This window comes from Acipenser ruthenus, chromosome 15, assembly GCF_902713425.1.
Source record: "Acipenser ruthenus chromosome 15, fAciRut3.2 maternal haplotype, whole genome shotgun sequence".
Classification (NCBI taxonomy): domain Eukaryota; kingdom Metazoa; phylum Chordata; class Actinopteri; order Acipenseriformes; family Acipenseridae; genus Acipenser; species Acipenser ruthenus.
Genome location: NC_081203.1, coordinates 577,362 through 605,290, shown reverse-complemented (window position 1 = coordinate 605,290; position 27,929 = coordinate 577,362). Strand labels below are relative to the sequence as shown.

The 27,929-nt window shown below is 45.9% G+C and overlaps 2 protein-coding genes across 7 annotated transcripts in view; one reads left to right on the top strand and one right to left on the bottom strand.

Moving 5' to 3' along the window:
• The first annotated feature begins 22 nt into the window (after positions 1-22).
• On the top strand, positions 23-25,248 carry LOC117974006 (syntaxin-binding protein 1). Of its 4 annotated transcripts, none has more exons than XR_009307323.1 (20): positions 23-180; positions 8,083-8,132; positions 8,486-8,567; positions 8,741-8,817; positions 9,980-10,058; positions 10,502-10,605; positions 11,522-11,670; positions 11,952-12,036; positions 12,153-12,283; positions 12,536-12,643; positions 12,962-13,025; positions 13,316-13,381; positions 14,018-14,098; positions 14,198-14,336; positions 14,830-14,939; positions 15,765-15,866; positions 16,342-16,427; positions 17,307-17,461; positions 23,127-23,265; positions 23,298-25,248. XR_009307323.1 is itself a non-coding variant. In XM_058986697.1 (20 exons), the coding sequence occupies exons 1-19, from the start codon at positions 144-146 to the stop codon at positions 19,969-19,971; spliced, it is 1,815 nt and encodes a 604-aa protein (XP_058842680.1). In that variant the 5' UTR covers positions 23-143; the 3' UTR covers positions 19,972-19,987; positions 23,127-25,248. The 4 variants fall into 4 exon arrangements, 3 of the variants coding, with proteins under 3 accessions (XP_058842680.1, XP_058842681.1, XP_058842682.1); XM_058986697.1 differs by adding an exon at positions 19,862-19,987 and having other exon boundaries at positions 23,127-25,248; XM_058986699.1 differs by lacking the exon at positions 23-180 and adding exons at positions 7,433-7,451; positions 19,862-19,987 and having other exon boundaries at positions 23,127-25,248.
• LOC131697504 (microtubule organization protein AKNA-like) overlaps positions 24,227-27,929 on the bottom strand; it is a 21,243-nt gene continuing 17,540 nt past the window's right edge. For all 3 annotated transcript variants that reach the window (XM_058986694.1, XM_058986695.1, XM_058986696.1), the window contains exon 23: positions 24,227-27,842. In XM_058986694.1, the coding sequence (XP_058842677.1) occupies positions 27,551-27,842 (292 nt within the window). In that variant the 3' untranslated portion in view covers positions 24,227-27,550. The remainder of the gene's footprint in view (positions 27,843-27,929) is intronic.

The window sequence follows — 27,929 nt, the reverse complement described above, 5'->3', positions numbered from 1 at the left end:
CGGCGCAGTGACGTCGAGCTCCAGTCCGATTCCCGCAGTCAGCTGAGAGAGACACGGAGCGCACATCCTTTGGAAACAGCATTTGAGACAGAGAGAAAGAGAGAGAGGGAAGAAAACCTATAGGCGAATAATCGAGAGGCATCATGGCACCCATCGGACTGAAGGCTGTGGTCGGCGAGAGTAAGCATATCATATTAGTGTTATTTCTGCTGCTCTTAGTGTTATCCTCGGGATTGTCGTTTGCAGTAGCAGCGGTTGCGGTTATTATCAGTGCTGCGTTGGCTGCACGCATGCTGTGGGTTTTGTGCAGTGCTCGATGGTGCGTCTGTCGTGTGCTGGCTGTAGCAGGGTGTCATAAATCCAGTAAAGACAGTAAGATGGGGGTGCAGAATACTGCATCTCTCGCTTGGGATCGTCCAGTGCGGATGCGCATCAAACATCATGTCACAGGAATCAGAGGGTTATGATGGAGATATATAACGGAGCGATGAAGAAGAAGAAAAACGCCCATTTTTTTTTTTTTTGGAAATAGAATAATCTGGAAAATGTACAAAAAAATAAGATATTTTTTAATTCATGTTTAAATGGTGTTTGTCCGCCTTAGTGCCACCGCGTCGCCTGTCTGCCTGCCTTTTATCCCCGAGAGATTTTAAAAAGCGTTATGAAGAACACGATAGCAGGCTACCTCCCCCGCTGGGTTCAGTTTGTGAAAAAGGCCAGACGTCACCGATAATCTCACAGGTTTAAAGGCAGGGGGGTCTGTTTTTGTTGATGATGTTAAGGCGGATAAATGCGTGTATTTGAAATTATGAAGCGGCGAAATAAAATGAGTTTCAAGGCGATGCCCGTTCACGCCAGCTGTGCGCAAATACCCGAATGCAGAGGGAACAGAAAATGGGGCGTGTTCTGTCTCTGTTTTTTCCTCTTCGCTTTCATATGCGAATAAGGTGATGTAGGTGCGCGTGTTTTGCAATCACATTGGTGGTATTCATTTGTGAGAGGGGTAGGGGGTCAGCAATGCCCTGTATTCACTGTTCTTTAATATACTATTGTATATGAGGCACAGTTTAGCGGATTCAGTGCATTTCTGTACGGGGTACAAACGGGCATGATCAGATGTCCCCATAGACGCGACTATTTCTTAAGCCATTTTATTACACATACTGAGGCTGTAGGCGTGAAGCTGTATTCATTTATTTGGCATGACTAATATATTTTCGATGTTAAAGAACGTGTTTTAAAAAAAAAATTGTATCAATCAAATGTGGATATTTTTCATTTAAAAAACCGCACCGATCGTGACGGAAACGGCGCGTTTTAATGTTCTCAATTTAATATAGATTTACAAAAACGAGACCTGTCTGGAGAGATGCACACACTATAGTGTGTGTGGGGGGGGGGGGTGCAAATAGACTGCCGCACTGAAGCGACCTGCTAATAAAGCAATACGATGGGGTTTTATTACAGCACTGTATAATGCACGTTATTCTCAACCCGCTCTTTGCGCTATAGGCTTGCAGGAGGAGGGGGTGATGTGTATTTTGCCATTGCTATGGAGCAGCTGATCGGTCGGTCGCGGGTGGTGTGACTGCTCCTGTGGGTTGAGCTCCGGTAATTCACAGCCTTGCTCCAGTCCTAAATCACTGACCGAACCCCCTCCCCCTCGCTGACAGCTCCTCGGGTTGAACCACTTTACCCAGCGCTGCGATGGCTCAATCCTATTGTATAACGCACGCGTGCTGTGTCTTGTGCTGTCGTTTTAAGCGTTGCTTTCGCTCATTGCATTCTATCTATCTATCTATCTATCTATCTATCTATCTATATGTACATGATTTGTATCCTATCAATTGTTTTTCCTACATTTGAGTCTGTAGTATTTTCCAGTTGTATTGCACTATACTAACAAAACACAAATGTGTCTATCTGATTGATAATCAGACAAGACAGATGCACATTATTATTATTATTATTATTATTATTATTATTATTATTATTATTACTGCATGTGTTGTTTTGATTGATAAATAGCAATTCTGTTATTCAAACCCTTTGCACTTCGCTCTGGACACAGTATCAGAACCCCCTGACTGGTAATGTTGAGCAGATTGAGCCCACAGTACTTCAAACTGTACTCCCCACACACACCCACACGGGAATCAGCAACACCAGCGATGGCATTGTGCTAATCCAACAGCGTGCGGAGCTGAGTACCCAGTACAGTTCTGTACAATACATATGTGTGTACAATACTGCCATTCCAATCGAGACACTGCATCCTATTGGTTTCTAAATAAACAGCAGAAGGTAGCGACCGCGGGGTGTGTTCTGCACGTCACGATGGGGTTAATGTCGTGTGTTTGTTCAGTGCTGTGTTTGCTGTGTTAGCGTGTGGGCATGGTGAGGTGCTCCGCGCTGTCATCCTCACTGCAGCACGTGCCTTTCTATTCAAGTTCATGTATATGTAGCGGGGTGCAGTAGTGAGTCCCAGCCTCTCTGCCTACCTGCCTTCTCATCTAGATCTGGGATTTGTCTACCGTCGACCGGAAACTGAAGACCTGAAAACAGGGACTGAGTGAAATTAGATTGGAGAGACTGCAGAGTGGGGCTTAACAATTGAGTCCCTTTAATGAAAACAAATAGAACATACTGTACTGGCCAAGTTAGGGCTGAAAAGCACCTGACTGTCCTCCCCTGTCTGGGCGCAGGCACGTGCTGTCAGTTGTGTTCCTTGCTTACACTCCTGAGAGCTGTGCATGGCTGTGGACATCAGTCCTTTTTAGCTGGCCCATGATCAAAATATTGTACCTCCACAAAACCGTGGGAAATTAAGCTCTAATTCAGATGACATTAAAATCTTTGCCGTGCATATGAATCTGCGGTGTTTAGCTTTCTCGATGGGACACTTGGAATTGTGCTCTGTAACAGCAAATGGGCCAGGCATGCATCATAATGTACACACAGAGAGACGGACCGTTTTACATGAATTGAGACCTGGAGGCCAGTTAAAGTGGCTGCTGTCGCTGTGCTGGCAGACTGGACCTGCAGCCGCTGATTCCTCTGCGACCTTCGCCCCTGCTCTTTGTGCCAGTGCCGGAGGAAGGATGTGGTGTGGGACGCAGTCTTCCTGTTGACGGAGCTTCTATCCAGCCAGGGGACTATGCTCTGTCACATTATCCACTGAGCTCTGCTCTGCTCTGTCACAGTCTCCACTGAGCTCTGCTCTGCTCTGTCACAGTCTCCACTGAGCTCTGCTCTGCTCTGTCACAGTCTCCACTGAGCTCTGCTCTGCTCTGTCACAGTCTCCACTGAGCTCTGCTCTGCTCCAGTCATCCTGACCCCCAGCCCTGATGTGCTCCCTGGGTCAGCGATTGACAGCAGGCTTGTCAGAGGTACATCATGCGATGTTTAAACTGTAGGATCAACCACTGTCAATACTGAAGCTCTCCAGCGTTTCTTATGTATCACGACAACGTCATCTGTGCACAGCATGTGCTTACAACACTAGAAACAGCATCATAAATGTTTAACACTGCTATCGCTGAAGCTAATAAACTCCCAAGTTCCTTTCGGGTCAGGATCATTGCAGATCTTTGTGGGACAGGATGGCATTGCATCCACTCAGTGTAGCCAATGCCAGCAGTGCCTCACCATTCACGAGAAGGGGTGCGCTGCACCTGTAAGATCAAATGAGCCGAATCCTAGTGGATTGCTGTGCAAGGCGAGGAAAACTAGGTCAGTACATATCAGTGGCAGCCTGGGGCTTTCCAGATATTCAGGGGTTAACTGCACAGAAGTGACTGTAACTGTGATGAACACTATCACAAGATACTTCACTACAGGGCGCACTGCATGCACGAGACAGAGGGTTGGGTCCTGGAGCCTAGTTCTAGCCATACGCCAAGTGCTACGATCTCTCCATTTCAGAGGTCCTGGATTTCAATACAAACCTGTAGGTTTGTTCTGCTTCCACTCAAGAGTCTTGACTTCAAATCGCCAGGCTGCCGTGCTGTCAATGGGACCCTCTGTGACGTCCCTGTAAGCAGTAAGAAACATGATTTAAGGATGTGGAATCCTAAAGAAAGTGAATCATGGCAGAGATATAGAATTCTATTGGCAATCCATTGTTATTTTTTTCTGGGATGGCTGTTGCACTGTAAGAGGTGAAGTCTCCCCCTCTCCGTTTGCAGCTCTGCTGTCAGATTGATCCCCCGAGGCACACAGCACCTTCTTTATTTCTTCCTGTTCACCCATCATCAAGCCTTCATGTCTTCACAAACTTTGTTGGCTCAGACTTGAGGGTCGAGTAGCTGTCGGAGCTGCTTAAGATAAAAAGTTGCTGGGAAAAAAAGTTTGGCTTTCACTTTCCCTGCGTTAGAGGAGCATCTGTTCCTCAAGAAACATCGGTACTTGGAAACGGCTCAGAATGAAAAGCAAGCAGGCTGTCTGTTCAGTGTGTACAGTGCTGTAAGAGACAGGCTTAACTGTACCCGCAAACTATTCCTTACTCAAATATACACATTCACTGGCATTTTCGAGAGTATGTAGGCTTTAATTACATTTTCTTACTGGCTCCTTATCCTCGTCGTTCTTAATAATCCTTACTGAAATGACTCAAGATGTTGCATTTTGAATGTTGTCTGTATTGACATGTTTCAACTATGAGTTCTGACGCCGCTCTAGAACCACTCATAATGATTACAAACAACACACAACTAGAACCACTCATAATGATTACAAACAACACACAACTAGAACCACGCATAATGATTACAAACAACACACAACTAGAACCACTCATAATGATTACAAACAGCACACAACTAGAACCACTCATAATGATTACAAACAGCACACAACTAGAACCACTCATAATGATTACAAACAGCACACAACTAGAACCACTCATAATGATTACAAACAGCACACAACTAGAACCACTCATAATGATTACAAACAACACACAACTAGAACCACTCATAATGATTACAAACAACACACAACTAGAACCACTCATAATGATTACAAACAACACACAACTAGAACCACTCATAATGATTACAAACAACACACAACTAGAACCACTCATAATGATTACAAACAACACACAACTAGAACCACTCATAATGATTACAAACAACACACAACTAGAACCACTCATAATGATTACAAACAACACACAACTAGAACCACGCATAATGATTACAAACAACACACAACTAGTCATTGTTTTTTCAAACAAACCAAAAGTGCCCAAATATTTTGTTTGTTGTCGACTTTCACCCTGTGTGGAGTTTTGTTTGACTGGAGTTAGAAATAGTAAATAAAATTATAGTGAGAGTCAATGAGAAGTCCTCATAAACACTATAAACAAACGTGTGTGTGTGCGTGTGTGTGCGTGCGTGCTCGTGTGCTCGTCTGTGTGTGTGCGTGCGTGTGTGTGTGCTCATCTGTGTGTGTTTTATAAAGACTGCTGTTCTGTGTTGACTGACAGTGTGTGTAAACGATGGTAATGATCCTGTTGAGTAACTGGATATGTTTTTTGAGTAGTGCTTGAATGGGACTAAATTAACTCTTTACCCACTGTGTGCGGTAGGGCGTCATTCTAATCTAAAATTGCCAAATACCAGACCGAGGTGAACACATATCTTTTTACAGAACACCTGTGCGATAGCTTTTACTCTGTGTTTGATTTGTTGGATTGAATTACAAGGAGAGCACTTCATTTCAGTGGGGCTTCAGTACCATCATTTGGCTTTCATTGAGAATTTGCTCTTGCCAGCAGTGCATTGTGCAATATTGTATTCAGCTGTTGTTATTTTTGTGAGATGTGGCTGCCAATGCATGAATCGTTTCTAGATAATAGACTGAATCAGAACAGAAGAGCTATCAGTACAGTTCGTGCTGTTGTGAAATTCATCTGCATTTCGAGAGATGCATGCTATATAGAGTGGGCTGGGTTATATTCCTTTAGCATGTGAATTTGTTTTACACTGCAATCCCTTCAGATAGATCTTGCCACATTACCAGAGACGGAGAGTCCCTTTGGCAGCTTGGCTGTTGAATCCCCATTTTAAGTTATCGCTTGATTCTGGGCCGGCTCTCTGTTTGTCGCTGGCTCTGCAATCAAAGGGGATGTGAAACCTGGATTCACAGTAACCTTGGCGCAGCGGAAACGCACGCGGCTGAAAGTGACGCATCTCGAAATCGGAGAGCCGCTGCAGAGCCAGCCTACGCGGAGAGGACAGGGGCAGACAAACGCAGCCTCAGCACTGCCAGGACATTCTTTACAGCCTTACCCACCTTCACAACTTTCGTTTGAGTAATAGAACACAACTTTATACTTCCATTTAAAAAAAAAAAAAAATCATTGGAGTAAAATTGGTTTGGCTACGCTGGTGACAAGGAAATGGTGTTCTCTATTTATTCACAGAGGGAGCTCCCTTTCTCTTAGGCAAGATAAAAAGCTAGCATTTGTAAAAGGCCCAGTCAGGGTTGCCAGGGCTGCAGATTTCAGAGCGAGAGTCACTGAATGCTGTGACAAATGAATCCTTAATCAAACGGATGTCTATCTGCGTCTTGTCAGTAAACACGCCCCTGGAGCTCGCTCTTGTTAGGGGATCCTTACACCCAGAGAAGAGGAGCTGAAATCCCAGAAACAGAGAGATGGGAGGGCAGGTTCCAGGGCTCACCGGGATCTCATTCACTTTGCAGACTGAATGAAATAATACCCAAATTAAAAACCCTACACTGTAACACAGTGGTGCCATAGACTCTACAGACAATGTTGCAGCTGTAGCATTGTTCTCATTGTCATTTAAAGCAGGCCTTTCTGTAGGCAATCTGCTTGCTATTCAGACCAGACCCAGAGGATAAACAACAGCTGCAGTATTCTTTGTGAAGATGGTATTTTAACTTCACCGTACAGGAATCACGGTTAGAATGATGTTTTACAGCTGCGATTCAGACTTGCAGGTACAAATATATATAACATATATATATCCGCTCTGCATCACACATGCTTTACCTCTATGTGCGCATGATAGCAGTGCATATCTTAAAACAGTGGAACCCTGGCCTGCTGAAGGCACTCACGCTGCTATGGAGGGGTTTTGTTTTCTTTCGTCCCAATTGAAATAACAGAGCGCAGTGTCGTGTCAATACCATCCCTTCCTGTGTGGGACGCACAAATCTCCCAGATGAGCCCTTAAGAGGATTTGTTGGGATTAGAACCAAATTGCTCCGGCGCTGACCAATCGGAAGACGCTTTGTAAAAATAGACGTAATCCCTTTTGCATTTTCTGTTTCATTTGTGCCGTGGCTCGCTTGGCAGTGATTGATAACCCTGCAGACAGACTGGCAGAGCCGGTGATGGGCAGACAGACGGACGGACACAACCTTGAATTGAACGTTAAAATGCAGTCTGCCCGGAGGAAAGCAGAGTCACTTTAGGTGTAAGGTTTTGTGTGTTCAGTTCAATTTCAATTGTTTTTTTTTACCTGCAGTTACAGTGCAGTGAAGTCACATCTTCAATTGCACTGGTTTGCTGCTTGTCCCTAGTCTGCACACCAATGAGGTGTCAGCGTTTCCACACTGCCTGGTGTTCAGAGAGTCCTTAATATAACCTTGTAGTGGAACTGACTGACCCGCCACGGAAATACAGCAAGTTCTACAAAAAACTGGAACTGGCTGAAACAAATACGGTGCACCAGAAAACAGGAGTGTGCATGCAGTTTAACAAACCAAAAATAGACCCCTGCTTTCTTATCAGAGCAGTGCGATGTGAAGTGTTTGGTGCAGTGCCTATGGGAACGTGAGGCAGTATTTCTCTGTCTATGGGGAGCTGGAAGGTCTTTTAGAAATCCCTGGAATTGTTCAGAAGCGTGTTGCTCTTTTGAATCGTACCGAGGTGAGCTGATTGATGACTTTGGATTAATAAAATTAAAAAGTTCACACGCTAGGGTCTGGAATGAGTCACTGCTTGACTGTTACATTAGACCATTAGAACAGAGCCGGGGTGTTGAACCCGAGTCCCTGAAACCAGGTGCCCTGCCCGGTCCTTACGCGGCTCGTTTTCTTTTTCAGAGATCATGAACGATGTCATCAAGAAGGTCAAGAAGAAGGGAGAATGGAAGGTGAGGAGGAGGTCCTTCCGCTGACCTGCCTTTGTGTCCCTCTCAACTTCACTGAGATGCAAACTTACAACTGGGGTGAAACTGCGCCAGGCGGACAACCGCCTTCAAATCTGTGCGCGGGCTGAAATGTTTGTCGCCTTGACTTTCTTCAGTGGGTGGTATGGGTGCACCATGATAATAAAACTGGTTCCAGCTCAGGGCTAATTCCTGATGCATGCTATCGTTACCTGGTTGCCATACAGAATGCATGGCATAGGCCCCTGGGGTCTCAAGAGGGTATCCTAATGCAGCAGGTCCGCTGCCCGTGTGTCTCTGTGGGAATGTTTCTCTTTTTGACATGGTTCTGTTGGCAGGTTCTGGTGGTGGACCAGCTCAGTATGAGGATGCTGTCGTCCTGCTGCAAGATGACGGACATCATGACAGAAGGGATAACCAGTGAGTACTTGTCATGACAGAGCAAAACCATTCCATCTATATATATATAGATAGATAGATAGATAGATCTACAGATGCCTGATTGATGGAGCACCCTGTTGTGCTGAATGACAATAAGACAGATAAAGAAGTTGTGTAAAATAATAATACTGATGTCTGTCTTCCCTGCTCAGTCGTCGAAGACATCAATAAACGAAGGGAGCCGCTGCCGAGTCTGGAAGCCGTGTATCTCATCACCCCCTCTGAAAAGGTAGCTTCAGCGCACTCAGCAACCTCAGGACATCAATTATTGAACCCCCCCCCCACCCCCTCCCCCTCCCCCTCCCCCTCCCCCTCCCCCTGCAGTTGTGCAGCTAGTCAGTGCAAGCTGTTCCTTATTGATTTGTCTTTATGAAGCATGCAAACTGCAGATCCACTCCCTCCACCTCTCCCCCCACGCCATGCACACATCAACAAGAGCACGTTGAAGCACTGCCCTCCCGGACCCCAGGATCAGTCCTCCGTACAGACCCTACTGCTTTCTTTATGAGCTGCAAACGCCTCGTTGCATCCAAGCATAAGGCAAGCGCGCGATTTCACAGTCCAGGTATTTACTGTATCGCAAGGCTGGTTCAAACGATCAAGTGTCAATCTCTCAAAATGATAAACTGTTAGGATAGACGGTGTTATGGCAGCTCAGTGGATCTGCTGTAAACCCTTGGACAGCTTCATCTCTGCGCCTGGTAGACTACAGGCTACTGCATTGGGAGCTGCCCTCTAAGCTGCAGTGATCGTCCGATCAGCATGGATTAGGAGACTTTTGGACAGCCAAGCATCCTGGGGACTGAATACATATCAGGGCTGTAAACCCCTTGATATGTAGAGTACGGCCTCAGTTTCCCGCAATCTCTTTGGTGCCTCCCTTATGTTACGTGCTGTAGTATACAGTACATGTTTGCAATTGGCAGCTGTTTATGTATTTTTAGTCTACAGCCCTATTGTGAAACCGACTCCATTCCGGCTCCACAGTAGAGTCAGCATTGTGTAATAACCTGTGGAGAGAATGGAGCTAAAATGGCAGTGACTGGGTGACTGGATTTCTCAATGAGAATTGGACTCCACTCCCCATGTACAGTCCATATGCTGGTTTTAAAAAGTGCGCTGCAGTCAAGTGCAGCACAGACACCAGGGCCAGAGGCCATGTTGTTGCTGTATGAGTCTCTTGGATTCCCTTAAGAAATGACAGACACCAATCATCTACGAATGTCGGCTGAAACAAAAACCTGGACTATAGGAGGTGTGCCAGGACATCTTCCCAATCCTGTAAGCTGCACAGAATCATCTGATCAACGCCTTTGCTGCTGCGAGAGGGCTGTACTCTACTCACACTGCTCTCTGTCTCTCTCCCTCTCTGTCTCTCTCCCTCCCTGCAGTCTGTACACATGCTGATTGCAGACTTCAAGGACCCGCCCTCTACGAAGTACAAAGGGGCCCACGTGTTCTTCACTGACTGTGAGTATCAAGGGACGCAGGTGCTATAACGAGCTATTAAAGAGCAAGCACTCAGACAATGCTGGAAGCAGATCGTGAAGGGCTGTGTTCTGATTGCTAACTGCTGTCTGCTGCTCTCCGGAGGATGGGAGGGGCACTGCACTCAGTTACACCCGCTTCTCAAAGCTACAGGACAGAGGCATCAGCATTATGAAACATTACTGGTGAAAGTGATTACAGTTTGTTCTAACAGTTTCATATGGCAGTGTAGCGGGTCTTCATAAGCTAGCAAATTGCCCACATGGAAAAAAAATCCTATAAATGGCACAGTACAGGTAGTGTGATGTGATGGCAGTACTGTAGTATACTAGTAGTGCCACAGTGTCTTTCACAGGCGGGTGTGCATTGTTTACAGCAGCAGCTCAGTGAAATGCAGGAAACTCTTGTGCTTCTTCCCCCTCCAGCCTGCCCGGACCCCCTGTTCAACGAGCTGGTGAAGTCTCGCGCTTCCAAGACCATCAAGACCCTCACTGAGATCAATATAGCCTTCCTTCCGTACGAGTCACAGGTAGGTCCTGGGTGTCTCGTCCATTCCGTTGCATTTCTGTAGGAGAGTTTGAACTACGCCACACGAAACGCTTAGGTTACAAGAAGCACCGAGTGCTGTGGCTAGAGCCTTGCAGGACACTGAGTCACTAAGGTTCTGGCAGGGCTGTAGTTAGTGCTGTCTCCTCTGAGGAGTCCTTTCAGCTCCGGCACGGACTGCTTCATCTGAAATTAACACCCAGGGTCTTCCTCTTCTGCTTCACCTGCCTTCCAATCTGCTCCAGTCGGAGTGGAGGAGGAGCTGGTTTGGGACCCATCAGTCCAGCAGAAGGCAGCCGGACCTGGGTTGAGAGTGCGAGTGGTGACTATCTCATTGATACAATGACATAGTCTTCTGCAGGAATACGTTCTGTGTTAAAATTGTTAAAAACAGTGATGCCAGAATTAGCCACAAGACGGCCTCTTCTTACATTGATTTTAACATGCAGCCTGACTCAAAGCCAGGGAAAGGGGTTTGTTTGTGCTGCTCTCCTCAGAGGGGACAGAGCTGCTGTGGAGTCCAGTCCTCGCTGCCTTCACACTGGACTGTACTGTTGTCTCTGGCAGCCGAGGGGTTAAGTCCGTGAAAGAGGATTATGTTGGCTGTCCTGATTGCATCAGCCTGACAACACAACGCTCACGGCTTTCTGGAACTTTCCATCTGAGAGAAAAAACAACAGGAGATTCAGACAAGCAGCCTACGGGGAGGGGGGGCGGGGGGGTATTGTGAAATATAATCAGTGAGTATCATTCAAAAATCATTCAGAGCTCCTTGAGAAATCACAACGCATATTAAAAGACAGACAGCTTTCTTACTGAATGATTGCAATGCCGGAGTTTGATTTTGAAGCCTGCGTGTCTGTGTGTGTGTGTGTGCGTGTGCGTGTGTGTCTCTGCAGGTGTACTCTCTGGACAACCCGGACGCGTTCCAGGACTTCTACAGCCCCCACAAGACCCAGCTGAGGAACCCGTTGATGGAGCGACTCGCTGAGCAGATCGCCACCCTCTGCGCCACACTGAAGGAGTACCCGGCCGTGCGGTACCGGGGGTGAGGCAGCCACAGACACCCGCCCTCCCTAACAGATTAATAACGCACTGCTATGTTAAAATGTATTTCTAGAACCAAAATGACACTTGAAGTACTGTATAATGCATGGCCCGAACGTACATGTTTATACCACACTTCAAGAGCAAAACTGCAGTATTTATAATGCATTATAATGAATAAAGAATACTGCAAGAGACGGGCGTTTCAAGTTTATCACAGTGGTGTTGAGTGCTCAGAGATCCTGGATTAATATGCGGCTCTGTGCGTCTGTCTGTCCACAGGGATTACAAAGACAATGCCACCCTGGCTCAGCTGGTCCAGGATAAGCTGGATGCGTACAAGGCTGACGACCCCACCATGGGGGAGGTGAGTGAGTGCATTCCCGCGCTGCCTCGTGCATCCCCGACAGCTCTGAAGAGAGGCTTTAACAAGGGAAACGTGCGAGCGGAACCTGAAGGCGGTTTGTGTCTCTCGTTGTTCAGGGTCCAGACAAGGCTCGCTCTCAGCTCGTGATCCTGGACCGAGCCTTTGACCCGGCCTCCCCGGTGCTGCACGAGCTCACCTTCCAGGCCATGAGTTACGACCTACTGCCCATCGAGAACGACGTCTACAAGTAAGGAGACCCCTGCCGCGGGGTGCAGGGTGACAGAATAGCCTTGGGTGCAGCCGGGTTACAGAATTCAGGGAGTAAATGTGGATTTAAATGTGGTTTTATTAAGGAACTGGAAAAAATTGCTGTGTTTGTGAGATTGCTTCACTTGGTGTGGCTATCTCAAACGTGACCCCTTATCCATCACCATGCGAGGATGATCCTCTGTGCCGGGTACCTCCCTGAACCCCCCCTCTCTCCCTCCCTCCCTTCAAGGTACGAGACGAGCGGCATGGGGGACTCGCGGGAGAAGGAGGTCCTGCTGGACGAGGACGATGACCTGTGGATGACGCTACGACACAAACACATTGCTGAGGTCTCCCAGTGAGTACCAGAGCCGACACCACGGAGGAGGTGGGGGGGTCAGAACTACACAAGCACACGCACAGCCAGGCTGACACATTGCAGTGATTCCAGTGAGCGTGCAGCATCCATGCAAGGACTGACCAGACGCATTATCACAGACACCCACAGACACTGTTGTCTGCACAGGCATTTGCTACCAGGTACTAAACGCCTGCAGAAACACACACACACACACACACACACACTCCTGAGATGTCCCTGTGAGCAGTGCCTGCTTCAGGGGGGGCTTTTTGTTGTTAGAAAGCGAGACGGTTCTTAATTCTGTTTTTCTCTCAGGGAAGTGACCCGCTCGCTGAAAGATTTCTCAGCCAGTAAGAGGATGAACACTGCTGGCGAAAAGGTAGAGAGTTACTTTATGGTTATATAGTAAATGTTGCCATCTGTGTAAACCGCTGGGTTCAGTTGCAGCGTGCCTGATCTAGTCCACTTGATGCGCCCAACAGAGGGATTAAATGAGTTTGACCCACTTGCTTGGACTACCGTTAGTAATCACTGCTAATCCCAGGTGCAGCGTAACTAAAAGTGTATTAGCTCATTGGGATGAGCAGTTCCACCAGACCAGGTTCAGTACTGATTGCAGATTGTCAAGCACTGTTACGCAGCACGATGCACTGGTCTTGTACTCCACAGACCACCATGAGGGACCTGTCTCAGATGCTGAAGAAGATGCCGCAGTATCAGAAGGAGCTCAGTAAGGTAAGCCGCGCTGGTAAAGATCAAGGACGTTTGTCTGGGGCTGGATCAGGATCTTAGTTTTCGAATGGAAAGGCCATCGCTACCAGCCTTCCTCTGCTACAGATGTACTTTTCATGTTGGTTCTAGCCTTTATGTAAACCTTCAATGAGTCTTAACCTGATTTGAACTGCCTCGTTTCTCGTTTTAAACAAAACGTCCTTCTGTCTTGCACTGCAGCCCCGTCCCTTCCCCTTTCTAGATTTTAACACACGTTTTTATTTGTGGATTGAATCAGGTTATGAATTGACACAGGCTTGCTAGGCTGTGTTACAAAGGCTTACGGAAAGGACTGACAAAGTCGATCAAGTTCGAGGGATATAATGAAAAAACAGGAAGCTGAGAATTTGGTCAAGACTGTATCCCACACAGCATTTGGAACTTGAATAAATGTTTTTTATCGAATGCATTTATAATACAAAACGATTCATCCACACTGGTTTACTTTAAAAGAATGCTTTTTTTTATTTTGCTAATTGAATGCTTCTTGCAAAAGAATCCATTTGGATTCTTAAATCAATCCAGCAATAAAAAGAAATTCAAAACCCAGGATTGCTGTTGGGTGTGAGATGTTTGTAACCGGTGTGCGCTTCTCTTCAGTACTCGACTCACCTGCACCTGGCTGAGGACTGCATGAAGCACTACCAAGGGACTGTGGACAAGCTGTGCCGCGTGGAACAGGTAAGGGTTCCTCACCTAACGCGTTGCTGTTGTATAAAGCCGTGGCTCTTCCGCTCCCTGGTGTGAATGCAGTGTAACAGCCGCCTCTCTGTCTGGCAGGACCTGGCGATGGGCACGGACGCGGAGGGAGAGAAGATCAAGGACCCCATGAGGGCCATCGTGCCCATCCTCCTGGACGCCAACGTCTCCACTTACGACAAGATCCGCATCATCCTGCTCTACATCTTCCTCAAGAACGGTACACCTGCGATCCAGGAGCGTCAAACACACACATTGCAATAGGAATTCATGCAGGATCATCCAAACACACACATTGCAATAGGAATTCATGCAGGATCATCCAAACACACACATTGCAATAGGAATTCATGCAGGATCATCCAAACACACACATTTCAATAGGATCATCAAAGCCAGCGGGGTACAGGTCCATCAAATAACCCCTTTAGTCAAGACAAAGGGCAAACATGCCTTCATCAAGGGAAGTTTATGTCTTCTAGATTTTACTTTGGATTTGGGATTAGAATTTTAAGTTGTTTTTCTTATTTAATACTAACTTTTCCCCTGTGTGTCTATGTGTGTCTGCGCCTCTGTGTCTGTGTCTGTGTGTCTGTGCCTCTGTGTATGTGTGTGCCTCTGTGTCTGTGTCTATGTGTGTCTGCGCCTCTGTGTCTGTGTCTGTGTGTCTGTGCCTCTGTGTATGTGTGTGCCTCTGTGTCTGTGTTTTTTAGGAATCACGGAGGAGAATTTGAACAAGCTGATCCAGCACGCGCAGATCCCCCCGGAGGATAGTGAGATCATCACCAACATGGCACACCTTGGGATGCCCATCGTCACCGACGTGAGTGGCACACCTGAGAAACTCACCTGAAAATCTCAACTGAGAATCTCACGATGAGAAACTCACCTGAGAAACTCACCTGAAAATCTCAACTGAGAATCTCACGATGAGAAACTCACCTGAGAAACTCACCTGAGAAACTCACCTGAGAAACTCACCTGAGAATCTCACCTGAGAAACTCACCTGAGAAACTCACCTGAGAAACTCACCTGAAAATCTCAACTGAGAATCTCACGATGAGAAACTCACCTGAGAAACTCACCTGAAAATCTCAACTGAGAATCTCACGATGAGAAACTCACCTGAGAAACTCACCTGAGAATCTCACCTGAGAAACTCACCTGAAAATCTCAACTGAGAATCTCACGATGAGAAACTCACCTGAGAAACTCACCTGAGAATCTCACCTGAGAAACTCACCTGAGAAACTCACCTGAGAATCTCACCTGAGACAGGAGTCGTGCTTTATCAGTGTACATTCAGCAGCGGCCTGATTGCTGGCACCTGCACACTCCAGTAACACATTACAGCAACGCTGCTCCAGGTTTAGTTGAGGCACTCTTAACCCATCAACACACCTGGCCCTCCAACAGCTTTAGATTTACAACAGTATGAATTAGAACACAACACTGAATAATTAGAGGGAAGAGACTCACTCAGCAGCTAGCCTGAGCTCTTGTTACCAGAAAGGAGATAAAAAAAAAAACTAGCATAGCAAAAAAAACTACCCGTAACCTCTGCTGAATACACCGTGTTCTGGTTTTAACAAAAACACAGTAACAGCCGGAGCGAGTGACGTGCTGTCGTGTGTTTGACCCCCGCAGTCGACCCTGCGTCGCCGGAACAAACCTGACCGCAAGGAGCGCATCAGCGAGCAGACCTACCAGCTCTCCCGCTGGACACCGGTGGTCAAGGACATCATGGAGGTGAGCAGGACTGCGCTTCGGGTTTCATCACATTGATCTGTTAATCACAGCAAGGAAACCACGCATCAGCGAATCAACCAAGCAGTCAATCACACAACACTAGAATCCCACCTTACAGGAAACTGTAGCAACAGCCTGCCAAACACTGCAAAACCTAGTACTGTACATTGGAAATCCAGCCCTGCGATATATGAGGACCGAAGAAAAACATGTCAGAAACGCATTACTCATTAGAAAACTAAAAGATGTTTAATGGAGGTGCTCATTTTTTAAACGATGACGGCTCTGGGTGCTAAACTGGGGAATGAGCAAACCTGCTACCCGCAGAGGGTGAGGGGTGAGAAGGGAGTGAGAGGAGGGTGGTATTGATTCCCAGGCAGGCTGGCAGGCTGGCAGGCAGCATTACATCTCTGAGCTCAGTGACACGGTCAGCGTGCTCATTGCTATTGATCGCTGTGTCTCTGCTGCTCCACAGGATGCCATTGAGGACAAGCTGGACACGAAGCACTACCCTTACATCTCCACCCGCTCCTCTGCCTCCTTCAGCACCACCGCTGTCAGGTAAGAGGGGCTGCTAGACCTGCAGGAGACTTGTGCCGTCCGGGCCTGTAGCACGGACCACATGCACGCACGCACGCTTATCTGGACCCTGTCACATTGTTGAGAGTATGTGTTCACAGATGTGCGAGTCAGTGCACCAGTCAGTACATGTGTGTGTGTGTGTTTTGTTATTGACTGCAGTGTAAACCCATTCTCTTAGGCAGTGCAGCAGTGTGTGTGTGTGTGCGTGGGGGTGTGTGTGTTGATTTATGACTGCGGTGCAAAGCCATTCCATCGGCCGCTGCAGCAGTGGATGAGAGTGAGTGGATGTGGGAGGGGATCAATAATCATTAGTATCCATCTGACTGTGATCAATGCTGTCTGAGGAGAGGGGAGCTGCAGGCAGTCAGACTGCACTCCACTCAGCCCCGATGGTGAACCGGCAACTTATCTGCTTAACGTGCTTGGAATAAAGTCCCAGAGAAACCCAAGGCCTGGTTAATCCTGTTTGGGAAGTCGCGCCCTGTGGGAGCACGTCTTGGCTTTAGGATTGGGAAGGGAGGCTCCCCCCCAGTCACACAGCTCGGGACAGGGACAGAGGGCTGGGCGTGTATTCTGACTGGATCATTGATTTTAGACCAGATCAAATCGTCTGTAATGATTTTTAAAATGAAATGCAATAGAACCCATCACCAGGGGCTTAATGTAACCTTTAATTGACCAGGGCAGTCCCATTGAGATTACAATCTCTTTTCCAAGAGACTCGACACTGTATCTTTCTGTTCAATAATCATCCCTAAAACAGGGATGTTGTGAAACCCTGGAGTGGGTGCCATTGTGTAGTGCATGTTCTTGGAACGAGTGAGTGACTGTGCTGTGCTGTGCTGTGCTGCCCCGCAGTGCTCGCTACGGACACTGGCACAAGAACAAGACTCCCGGGGAGTACCGGACTGGGCCGCGTGTCATCGTCTTCATCATCGGGGGCGTGTCCTTCAGCGAGATGCGCTGCGCCTACGAGGTCACGCAGGCCAACGGGAAGTGGGAGGCCGTCATTGGTGAGTGACCTGCGAGGGGGAGGGGCATCAGAACTAGCAGGGTCTGCGACTGACCTGTCAGCTGGTCACAGCGGGAAAATCAACACGGCCTGTGCACAGGGTTTAGCTGCTGTGCTTTTTAGGAAACTGTGGGGGGATTTCTTCAAATGGTTGGATAACAGAGCAAAGTGTCACAAGTGTTTTTTTTTTAATGTAAACCAATACTCGGACGTACTCAGTCATGCAAATAATGATGCGCTATTTAGATTTGAACAGCAGCTTGTAATGCACAGAAGCCTATCAGAGTATCAGAGCTAGTGGGTGTTTAAATTAGATGCATGAAGCAGAGATTGATTGAGAAACAGCAGCTCTACGCAGCCGTGCGTGTCCACGTCTCTATACAGTAACACTGCTTAACTGCAGCACCATAATCTAATGCACTCCTACTCGGATGACGGGGGCGTACAGATGATTTCCCTGTACTTGTTTAGTACAGGATCCCAAGTACCGCCACACAAAAAAACAACTAAAGCCCAGCACAAAGGTGCACTACATCTCAGTGTCTTGATCAGCATCTCCATCGTCAAACCTGTTACTAGGATGCCAGCCAGCAGCAGTAGAGGTGTTTACTTTCAATATCAGCAGCTTGCCAATTCTCATAACAATCAGATCCGTTCAGCTGCCTCCCGGTTTTTAATCCGACTTTTATTAATTGATGTTTGGGGTGGGGGGGTGGAACGGGACAGGGAATCAAACGGTAAAATGCATGGAGGCTGTACGGACATGCTATCAAAATATACCGTCGTTAACGTTAACACTTGTTTGGAAACGGGGCACTTGACCCCTTAGTGCTGCTGACCAGCTGACCAGTGTGTGCTTGCTCTCTCCGACTCTTCACTGTGCCTGCTTTCTGAATCTGCATCATAACATTTGTAGCAAAATATGTAATGCGTTATTTTATTTATTTTTAAATTGTAGCTATCGCCTGTTCCAGAAAGCATGATGTTATTAAAGTAGCACCTATAAACGCCTGATAAATCGCATGTTTTATGTAAAAATGTATAATATACATCGATGTGTGAGTCATGTCTATTGAGTATAAATGTATGTAGATCATTTCTTTTCAGTGTTTGTGTTTGCTTGTTGTCTGTTTAAACTGCTGTTCTTGAATTACAGCCCCAAACGTCTCCTCGTAAGTGTGTTGGTGTGTCTGTTGAGCCCTTTCCCTGTCTGCTGGGTCCTCATCTGTTTACAGGCCTTGCTGTACTTGAGCCTGCAGGCTGCAGCCGGCCTGTCGTCACTGTCAGCCTAACGGTTTGAGTTTGTGTGCTTAGCTTCCCCAGAGTATTACATCACGGCTTTCCGGAAAATAAGTGAACTTCCGTGGAAACCTCAACGAAGGTTGTTTACTGGTTTAAGTCTAAATCTTAGTCTAGTCATGAAGCATACCGTCTAGGCCTCGAAGCCTGGGAGTAGAGTTCTGACCTCTAAAAGTATTATTATTATTATTATTATTATTTATTTCTTAGCAGACGCCCTTATCCAAGGCGACTTACAATCGCAAGCAAATACATTCAAGTGTTACAATACAAGTAATACAAGTAAACAGTTCTTGGACAGGGTGAAAATCAACATGCTGTTTACTTCTCTGGACCAACTGCGTTCCCTCTGTGGGCCTGAGGCCTTCTGTCAGCCCTTAAAGCCTCAGGATAGAGTTGAAAGCTCTGCCCGGTAATGTAGGCAGGGAGGTGGGTGGGTAATAGGAAGGTCCAGCGAGGACAGAAAGGCTCAATACATCTTTTCTTTTCCTCTTTTATCTATCGCATGCCAGTTAATACCCGTATATATTCATATTTCAATTTTATTGAAGTTGATTTTCCTTCTATGAAGTAGGATTATATGAATAATAACAGTGTGGGCATCAAGGCTGACCAAATCTGAAACCAATGGCCGAATTCCAGTACAGGGTTCCGTTGCAATCTAGTCCTAAATAAGGCATAACTGTATAAATGTGACATCTGTTTGTTTGTTTGTTTGCCAGGTAAAATAAGTAATGACTAGTCAAATTGAGGAGGCACAACAAGATTTGTTTTAAAAAATCCAGGTTTATGTTATTTATTTTTACATTTTTTAAAAAGGGAGCCAATATTAGTCAATCAAATATATATTTATTTAATGAATGCCTTGTTAGATACAATAAACTAAAATAGTGCAGCCCCAGCTGGATACACGCTATTGTATTCTCCTGAGCAAGGTGTCCGTTATACTGTGCTGTATCTTATTGAGGGGCAGGTTGGTACAGATTGAGTGATAGGCTGCTGGAATGGTGCTCTGGTGCCTGGTTTGGCAAGCCCTGGGCGCAATGCAGTAAATTTGGCATGCGGATAAAATAAACGTCAGTCGGCCTCTGTTCCTCTGCAGGTTCTACCCACATGCTCACTCCCACCAAATTTCTAATGGACCTGCAGCACCCGGACTTCAGAGAGTCCTCAAAGGTCTCATTTGAGGATCAAGCTCCCAAAGAGGAGTGAGGGGCACAATGAAAAAGTAAAAGCAGCTTCACAAAGAAACTCTTCTGCATCAATTCGAGAAGGGCTTTCTTTATCATATTATAACACTGCACTACTCTCCTGTGATTCTCTCTATTCGGAGATTCATTTTTATCATTGTATTTATTAGTAGTAGTATTCGTTGTGTTGTTGTTTTGTGATTGTCTTTGTTTATTTAGCACTGTCTCTCCACTGTCACTTCCATCACCACCTCATTTTCTTGCATCTTTCTGATCTTTAGGCTGCTAAGGATTTAGAATCGATCTCATTTTTTTATTATTATTAAAACGTTTTCATGGTGGATCAAAACTGTTCAGTAGTAGCGATTTAAAAAAAAAAAGGTTTCAAAGGATTTTTTGACATTGACATCTCGTTGAAATTAGCTAAAGTTTATTCCTTTGTACTGTACTATACATCAGCTCAGGTTTTAGCAAGCAGAGCTGTGTTTATACCTGTTGTGATGGAAGGCTAGCGTCTCTGCGGACATGCCTTCAGTTTTTATCCACAAACAAAACGTTTGAATCGAAACAAACCCCCTTTTCTTTAGGAATTCTCTGCAGTCTGAAGGTTGAGAATGTTCAGATGTTCTCTTGATATGCTTTAGCAAAAGACAACCCCTGGCTTGTTCATCTGAAATACTGTTGGAATACAACAAAAGGATAACAGGCTTAAAACCACACACCCCGTGAGACCACACCCCCTTGAGACCACACCCCCTTGAGACCACACACCCCTGAGACCACACCCCCTTGAGACCACACACCCCATGAGACCACACCCTGTGAGACCACACCCCTTGAGACCACACCCCTTGAGACCACACACCCCTTGTGACCACACCCCCTTGAGACCACACCCCTTGAGACCACACACCACATGAGACCACACCCCATGAGACCACACCCCCTTGAGATCACACCCCCTTGAGGCCACACCCCCTGAGACCACACCCCCTCCCCCTGCATTTTGTACACTGTGGGCGACGCCCGCTCCCGTTATCCTTCAGGGCTCCTCTCTTCCTAGAGTATGGCAGGTGTGCGCAGCGGCTCTGCTAAAGCAGTATCCTTCTCTTTGTGTTTTCCAGTGGCCCTGTTCCCATGTTCAGTATGGAGTCTGTCGCTCATACTGCCACACTGAACAGTGCGTTCAGGCAGCCATGGTTACGCTTCGTTAAGCACTTACTGGGAATCTAGTGTTCCTGTCTAGCATTTCCGCTCACGGGGGGTAAAGCTGCAGATTTCTCCTGCTTTTAAAGCACTGTTTCTATAAGAAAAGTGACTGTACAGCATGTAAACTCCACGATGTCTTCGTTATATATATGTATGTGTATATATATATATATAGTGCATGCATACACACACACACGTAAGAGGCACCAATGTATCGTGGATTTATCTGTTTCAGTCACTTTTCTTTTATTCTTTCAATGTTGTGTGTCTAAAAATAACCCTTTCCATACTGTGGTCTGTCTTCAATAGCCTACATGTTCTCCATATACCCAGGCAGACAGTACTGCCGAGTTATATAGCGCCTTGCACAACGCTGTGGTCCGAGAGGCTTTACTGCAGCATAATAGCACATCACATGGTTGTAATAAGAATAGTGAACCAGGTCACATTTCAATAGAGATTTGAAGACCGCGAGCCCCACTTCTGCTGTCCCAGGAAGACAGTAACCTGCACGCAGGGTAACTGCAGAATAGCCTGGTGGTGGACGGAGTCCTGCAAACCCTTTTTAATCTTATTAGTTTATTTGACAGAAGCCTTTATCCAAGGCGACTTACAGGTGTTACAGGGCAATACAAGGTTACAGTGTAGTTTACCACAGTAAGATGAGACAGCAATGTAGGATGAAGACAAGTTGTACCTACGATGACATGACGGCAGTGCAATAGTGCAAGGATAGTGCATCAGCTGTCTTGTGTATCCTTCTGTATAACAGGCAGACAAGCAGACAAAATCCCCTCGTTTATCCATATTAGAATGACACAGACGTTTCAAAAACAGGTTGTTGTTATTAAGGTCGCATTTTGTTTGTTTGTTGATAAATGCAATTCGCACAGAACAGGGCTGGTTGTGATAGCACACTGGGATGAAGAATGGGAAAGGGGCGAGGCAGCGATTCTTGTGAAACGTACTGGTTCAAGCAATCCCAGCACTGTCATGTGGTAGGGTAGTGAAGGGGCGCGGATGATTCGCACGCTGAAGGGTTATAAGAGCAACGCAGAGAAACCTGCAGCTTCGTGACTGGAATGATATCTCACAAGAAAGAGCATCTTTTAAATAGAGAAAATCAAAAATCAAAGAATAATATTGTTTTGGAAATGTGTTTTCAGCTTACATATATATATATATAATGTTTTTTTATTTTTTTTTTACAAATACTAGGTTCCTTATTGATCGTGGGTTTTTTTTTTTTTTGCTGCGATTTATTCGCCCTGTAAAAGATATTTAGCAATATGAATAGTTTTCAGCTCTGTCCTGAGCTGTGTTACTCTCTATTCAAATAGCCACCTTCTTGTTTAATTTAAAGGACTCTTTGTGTTAGTTGTTTTACAGATTTGTTCCCCCCCCCGAACAACCTATGTATTAATTCACTGGAAGCTCGCTGTTGTATATATTTTTTTAATGTGTTAATGAAACACTTATCTGGTCCCGGGATAGAAGTAAACAGGATCTAATTCAGGCTGTTTACAACAAACCTGTGACTGTATCTGTGATGCTTTTACAGTGTGGTGTAGCGCAGACTGAAAACAGAACAGCAGTTCTGTGGCTCAGAGTCTAACTATATGCTGGCAGTGAAGTGAAGACGAGGCTAGAGCCTAGGCTGCAGTCCAGCCCATCAGTGGAGTTCTCTCTGCAGGAATCAAAATGCTTCCAGTTTTACTGCTTGTCCTGAACCTTGTCAGCTACTGCCAAGTTAGGCGGAACCTGGCCACGTAAAAACAATGGCAAGAAAATCTACACAACCAGACGGCAGATTTGTAGGGCGTCAGCGCCTTGTTAAGTTCTTTTCATGTTTCATTTTGTTTTTTATTTGAGTTTCTTTGAAAGCTGGAAATGCATTTCCGCTGCCTTCCTTCTCTGGAAGTCCTCTAACGCTGGTCACTCTCTCCTGATTGGTCCCGTCCTCTGCAGGCTCCACCCACGTCTTCACTCCCACGAAGTTACTGGAAGCTCTAAAGCGAATGAATAAGCCAGACGAGGAGCAGCCGGCCAGCTAAAAACAACCACCGAGACGTTCTTCTCTTCTGCTCCCTGCCATTCCCCTTTGTTCTTGCAGATAACTCCCCTATCCTCCCTCTCCCTCTCCCTCTCCCATCCTCCTTCCCACCCGTTCTAGAACCCTCCAACATCAACCAATCAGAAGACCTGCTGTCTGCTGACATCATGATCTCAGTAAATATCGTGTATGCATTGTGCTGAAACAGCATGACACAGCATTTAAAACTGTAACAAAAGGTGTAAAATGTTGAAACAAAAACCAAGAAAAATAATGTTGCTCGAAACCTGCTGGGTTCCTGCTTTGTTTTCTTCTTTGTTGATGGATGCAATTGAGTTTAAGAAATCAAATATTTTACGGCCACTTTGAACTGCAAATGTAACATTGTATGCTCTACGAGACCTGCTAGAAACTGCAAGAGATCTGACTTGTTTCTTTGTTTTGCTCGGTAGTGTACACTTTCTATTGTTTGGTTTGTTGTTTCTGATGATCAGTGGAGGAATGAGTTCTGACCGGAGCCAGCCAGAAGACTGCGATGCTAATGGCAGCCCAGAACACAGAATACAACGAGTTAGACTTCGGTTAGTCCTGAACCAAACTGGAGATTCATGACCTACAAAAAAATATCGTTCGCGACCAACTGTTACGCAAAGTGGTGTAGCTCTCAGCAGACCACAAACTCTTTCAAAACTGAGACGACGTCGTTAATTTAACTTTATTTATTTATGTATTTATTTATTTTTGGAATTCAAGTTCTAAACCCAGACCGTTTTATATTTATTTTAGGTTTTTGTTAGCGGAAACGGTGAGAGACGGGCTCTGGCGGCCAGTCTCTGTGTGATGGATATATTGCTACGGTAGTTGACCGTTTGTCAGTCCAGTTTTATTTTCAGTAGCGAAGGAAACCAAGGTCTGCAGATCATGCTTCTGTATCCAGGGTTTCCAGAGAAGGAAGTGTAAAGCCCAGCTTACACAAGGAAACATCCTGCTTCAAAAAATGTCAGGAAACTTCAAAATCGGGAAACTTTGCATAGTCACATGATCGATGACTCATAGTCTGTCCCGATTGGCCAAAGGTAAAATGTTTCTCAAAGCACAACCCAGGTGTGCTCCAGTAAACATGTTTCCTTGTTTCTGGAAACACAGAAACATCCAGCAGACACGAGGAAACACTTTGTCTGGAAGCATGTTTCTGGAGACGGATCCTGGTGTAGGCTGGGCTTCGCTAAAGAACTTCCGCTGAAAAAACTTACACGCGCTCGGCTGTGCGCCGGATTCCTCCATCGATTAACAAACAGAAGAACTTCTCGTGTATATATATGATAAAAAAAACAAACCACGAAGTCCATATATTAAACGTGTAGTGTCAAAGAGTTGATTGCTTGCAAACTTTTAAAATAAAAAGGGCCGATCGTCTTTCAGTATTGTATTTAGTAAAATGAAGTCCTGTTATTATTGGTGTTGAGGTTTATCGTTCATGCACTGAATTGTGTCGTGTGTCTGCTCTACGCTGATGTTAATAGTCTCCTTAGTGATAACTTGACTGTGAAGTAGTGTACCTTTCCTTTTGCTAGTAGCTGTATGTTCCTCCCCGCTGTTTCAGTGATGTGTTTAAGTAAGCTGTCGTGGTTTCATGAAAATCTGGTCTTTTTGTTTGTCTGTCTGTGCGCCGAAACATCTTCCATTTGCTAAAGGCTTTGGAAATTCCTGCTTTAATCTGTTTTTATTTTCCCCAGGGAAAAAGACAAAGGCTGTAAACGCATGGAGTGGTTTTTTTTTGTCATGCGATGCTTATAAATGTTTGTTTTGTTTTTTTCCATTTTTTTTTTTTTGCTGTTGTATAGAATCACCGTGTCAAACGACTGATTTATATCAAAAGGTTATTTATCAGAAGAAAAAAAAAAAATTAAAGTTAGTCTGTCTTGATCCCGTTTATCATGTTGGGATTATATGTCTACAAAGTGGTGAAGCACAAACACCTGTACTACACATGTACCGATGTACTAAAGCTGTCTAATAAATTCACTTCCATACAAAGTGGACTGAAAAGCTCATCAATACTTTTTTATGCCATCAATTGATTGATTAGATGATTCACAATGAATTCATTCTTGTTTTTTTAGGGTTCAGGTACAGTGCTGCCTCACTGTTTGTCTTGCACATGAAAAGGAGGGAAGCTTTGAAAATAGCGAGTCACTGACGGGCCATTCTACAGCAGCGCAGTACAGTTTACTGAAAGGATGTACTCACCCTGAATGAACCCAGTGCATTATGGGATTGCGAAATAACGAGGGAGCACTGTAGAAGTTATTTCCTGTAATGTGATGTTGGAGACCCAAACCAGCTGACTGAAGCTAAGCAAAGGTTTGCACGGTTAGGACTTGGATGGGAGACCTGCAAAGCACACTGGGATGTTGATGCAGTGCTGTTGGTTTCCCAGTAGGAGTCTTGCCAACACCCTAACATGGTGTGTTACTGTACTGTAACTGCGCTGCTGAAGATGCTAATAAATGCATTCAGATTAAATGGGTTCACTAAACCAAAATGCATTTCCCTTTCAGAATACGGTCCACCCACGTCCCCAGTAATGACAACAATCTGATGCAACTGTACACAAATGTATGCCGTACAAAATATGAATTCAGAATTTATGCTTTTGTTTTTTACATTCTTACAAAGGTAAAAAGGGGCCAGTGGGCCCTGCATTGATACAAAAAACTAAATCAGGTAATACTTATTGCTTCCATTCAGTAGAAAAATATCTCGTTAACAATTTGTAAAATTAGCAAAAATACTCTCTCTAATAATGCGTTCACATTGCTGCAGCAGCTGCACCCTGCAGGTGGGGTGGATATGCTACTGCTATGATATGAAAGTCATTCAAATATGGAATGTCTGCATTTACATACATAAAATACTGACTTGCACACAAAACTCCCCCACACACACTTGCCCGAAATAACTTACTAATTACAATTAAACAGTGCAAAAAATAGTAAAATAAAAACAATTAAAAACATGAAAATCTGAGCGGTCTTCAGAAGTGTTTGACCAGTCCAGCATTCCTGATAAAAACGCCCCACAGGCCTCTTGAGATTAACTATGACAGGCGATCAGTTTTTTCTTATTGGTCCGATTAATGAAGTCCTGTTTGGTCCTGTTGAAATGATTTGGTCTGAACCCTGGAACTGCAAGTACCAGCCCTGCCCGATCTTATTAACGTCAAGCCGAGCCGGCGTTCTGCTCCCCTGCCATTACCTTACAGTCTACACAGGCTCTGCGATATCATTACACGAGCTTCTTCATTCGAAAACTGATCAATTCTGAGGAGCACACGCTCTTCGTACAGAGTTTATGCTCAACAATGAAACTCTGAAATGTTTCTTTTTTGCCGCCACCGCGTGCATTTAGTGCTGTGTAAAAATGAAGTGTTAATATGCTGGCAGTCCTAAGGGTTCACAGAGCAGCCATGGATGACCCTGACAGCCCTTCATCCACCCCCAGTACGTCGCAGTTTTGATGGCTGTAGCGCTTTCACAGTGCGGACCTGTGGGTTACTTATTGCCTTGTGCCTCATAGACACTAGCCTAGCCTCTGTGAGCGCAGGGGAAGTATTAAGAATCCCACTGCACAGCCCTGTGAGCGATTCCTGATTTGCAACTCCAGCAGAGCTTAATCAGACTCGCCACAGTGCAGAGTCACGGGCCCGAAACTAAAGACAGAAATTGACTAACGATTTCCAAAGACCTCTTAAAGTTCCCCTCGTACCACTGAATGCCACCCCAAGTGATCTCATACCTCTCCATACCCACGAGGGGCTGTCCATTCGCTTCCTCTCTAGATTGAGTCTGCACACATACTGCATACAGACGTTCAGTGCAGTGCTTATTACGCTTAAGAATGTAAAAGTAAAGATGATCAGGCTGCATTCACAAGACAACAGCAGTGCTTCATGGACACAGCCTGATCCAGTCCTGAGTACCTGAGAGAGCTGCATGAATCGGTCACTCGATTATTCAGATCCAGCTCTTCATAGGTCAAGGTGCTTGGTGTTCACTGGGCTAATTCAGCATTCAGAGTGAAACACAGACACAGCTGCTTGGGTTTGCGTGGATCGCTGTTCTTCGCAGAGTCAAAGAAAAGCAGGAAATCATCACAGCGTTTCTTCACTTGTTTCACTCTGAATTGTAAAACCAGCCCGATCGACACCAACGATCCTCACCTGACTGGGAGCACCTGATCTGAAGAATTAGTACCTGAGGTAATTTTGCTGTGGCTTCGTTCACGAGCCGACCTGGAAATCCAGCTGCGTTCCAACGCCCCCCCTCTCGCCCCCTCCTCAGTACAGGAAGGACTGGCGCAGCGGGGAGCTCCGGCTCAGCTCAGTGGTCAGCGAGCGAGCCATGCGGCCGGTGGTCAGCCTCATGCTTTGTGCCGCCTCCACGGCTCGGCTCAGGGAGCGGCTGAGAGTGTCCACCTCTGTGCTGTCCAGCGTGAGTGACCGCCGACGCCGTCGCTGACCCTTGACCCCTGGCTCGGGCTGCAGCTCAAGCAGGCCGACGCCCGTCGACCAGTAGAGGCGGGACTCTGGGGAAGGGGGCGGGGTCTTTGAAGCAGGGGTGGAGAAATACCTGTGTGGGGAGAGGTGGGACATGGGATTTAATATAGCAGAAGTGTATAGTCAATTTCATGAAGATATTTGCATGAATTTTAATAAC

What these genes read in the sequence shown, in the direction of transcription:
- LOC117974006 (XM_058986697.1), top strand. Translation starts at nt 144, where the DNA reads ATGGCACCCATCGGACTGAAGGCTGTGGTCGGCGAGA. An exon ending in AGAAGAAGGGAGAATGGAAG is followed by an intron (nt 8,133 to 8,485) that starts GTGAGGAGGAGG and finishes TTCTGTTGGCAG; the next exon opens with GTTCTGGTGGTGGACCAGCT. An exon ending in TTCAGCACCACCGCTGTCAG is followed by an intron (nt 16,428 to 17,306) that starts GTAAGAGGGGCT and finishes GCTGCCCCGCAG; the next exon opens with TGCTCGCTACGGACACTGGC.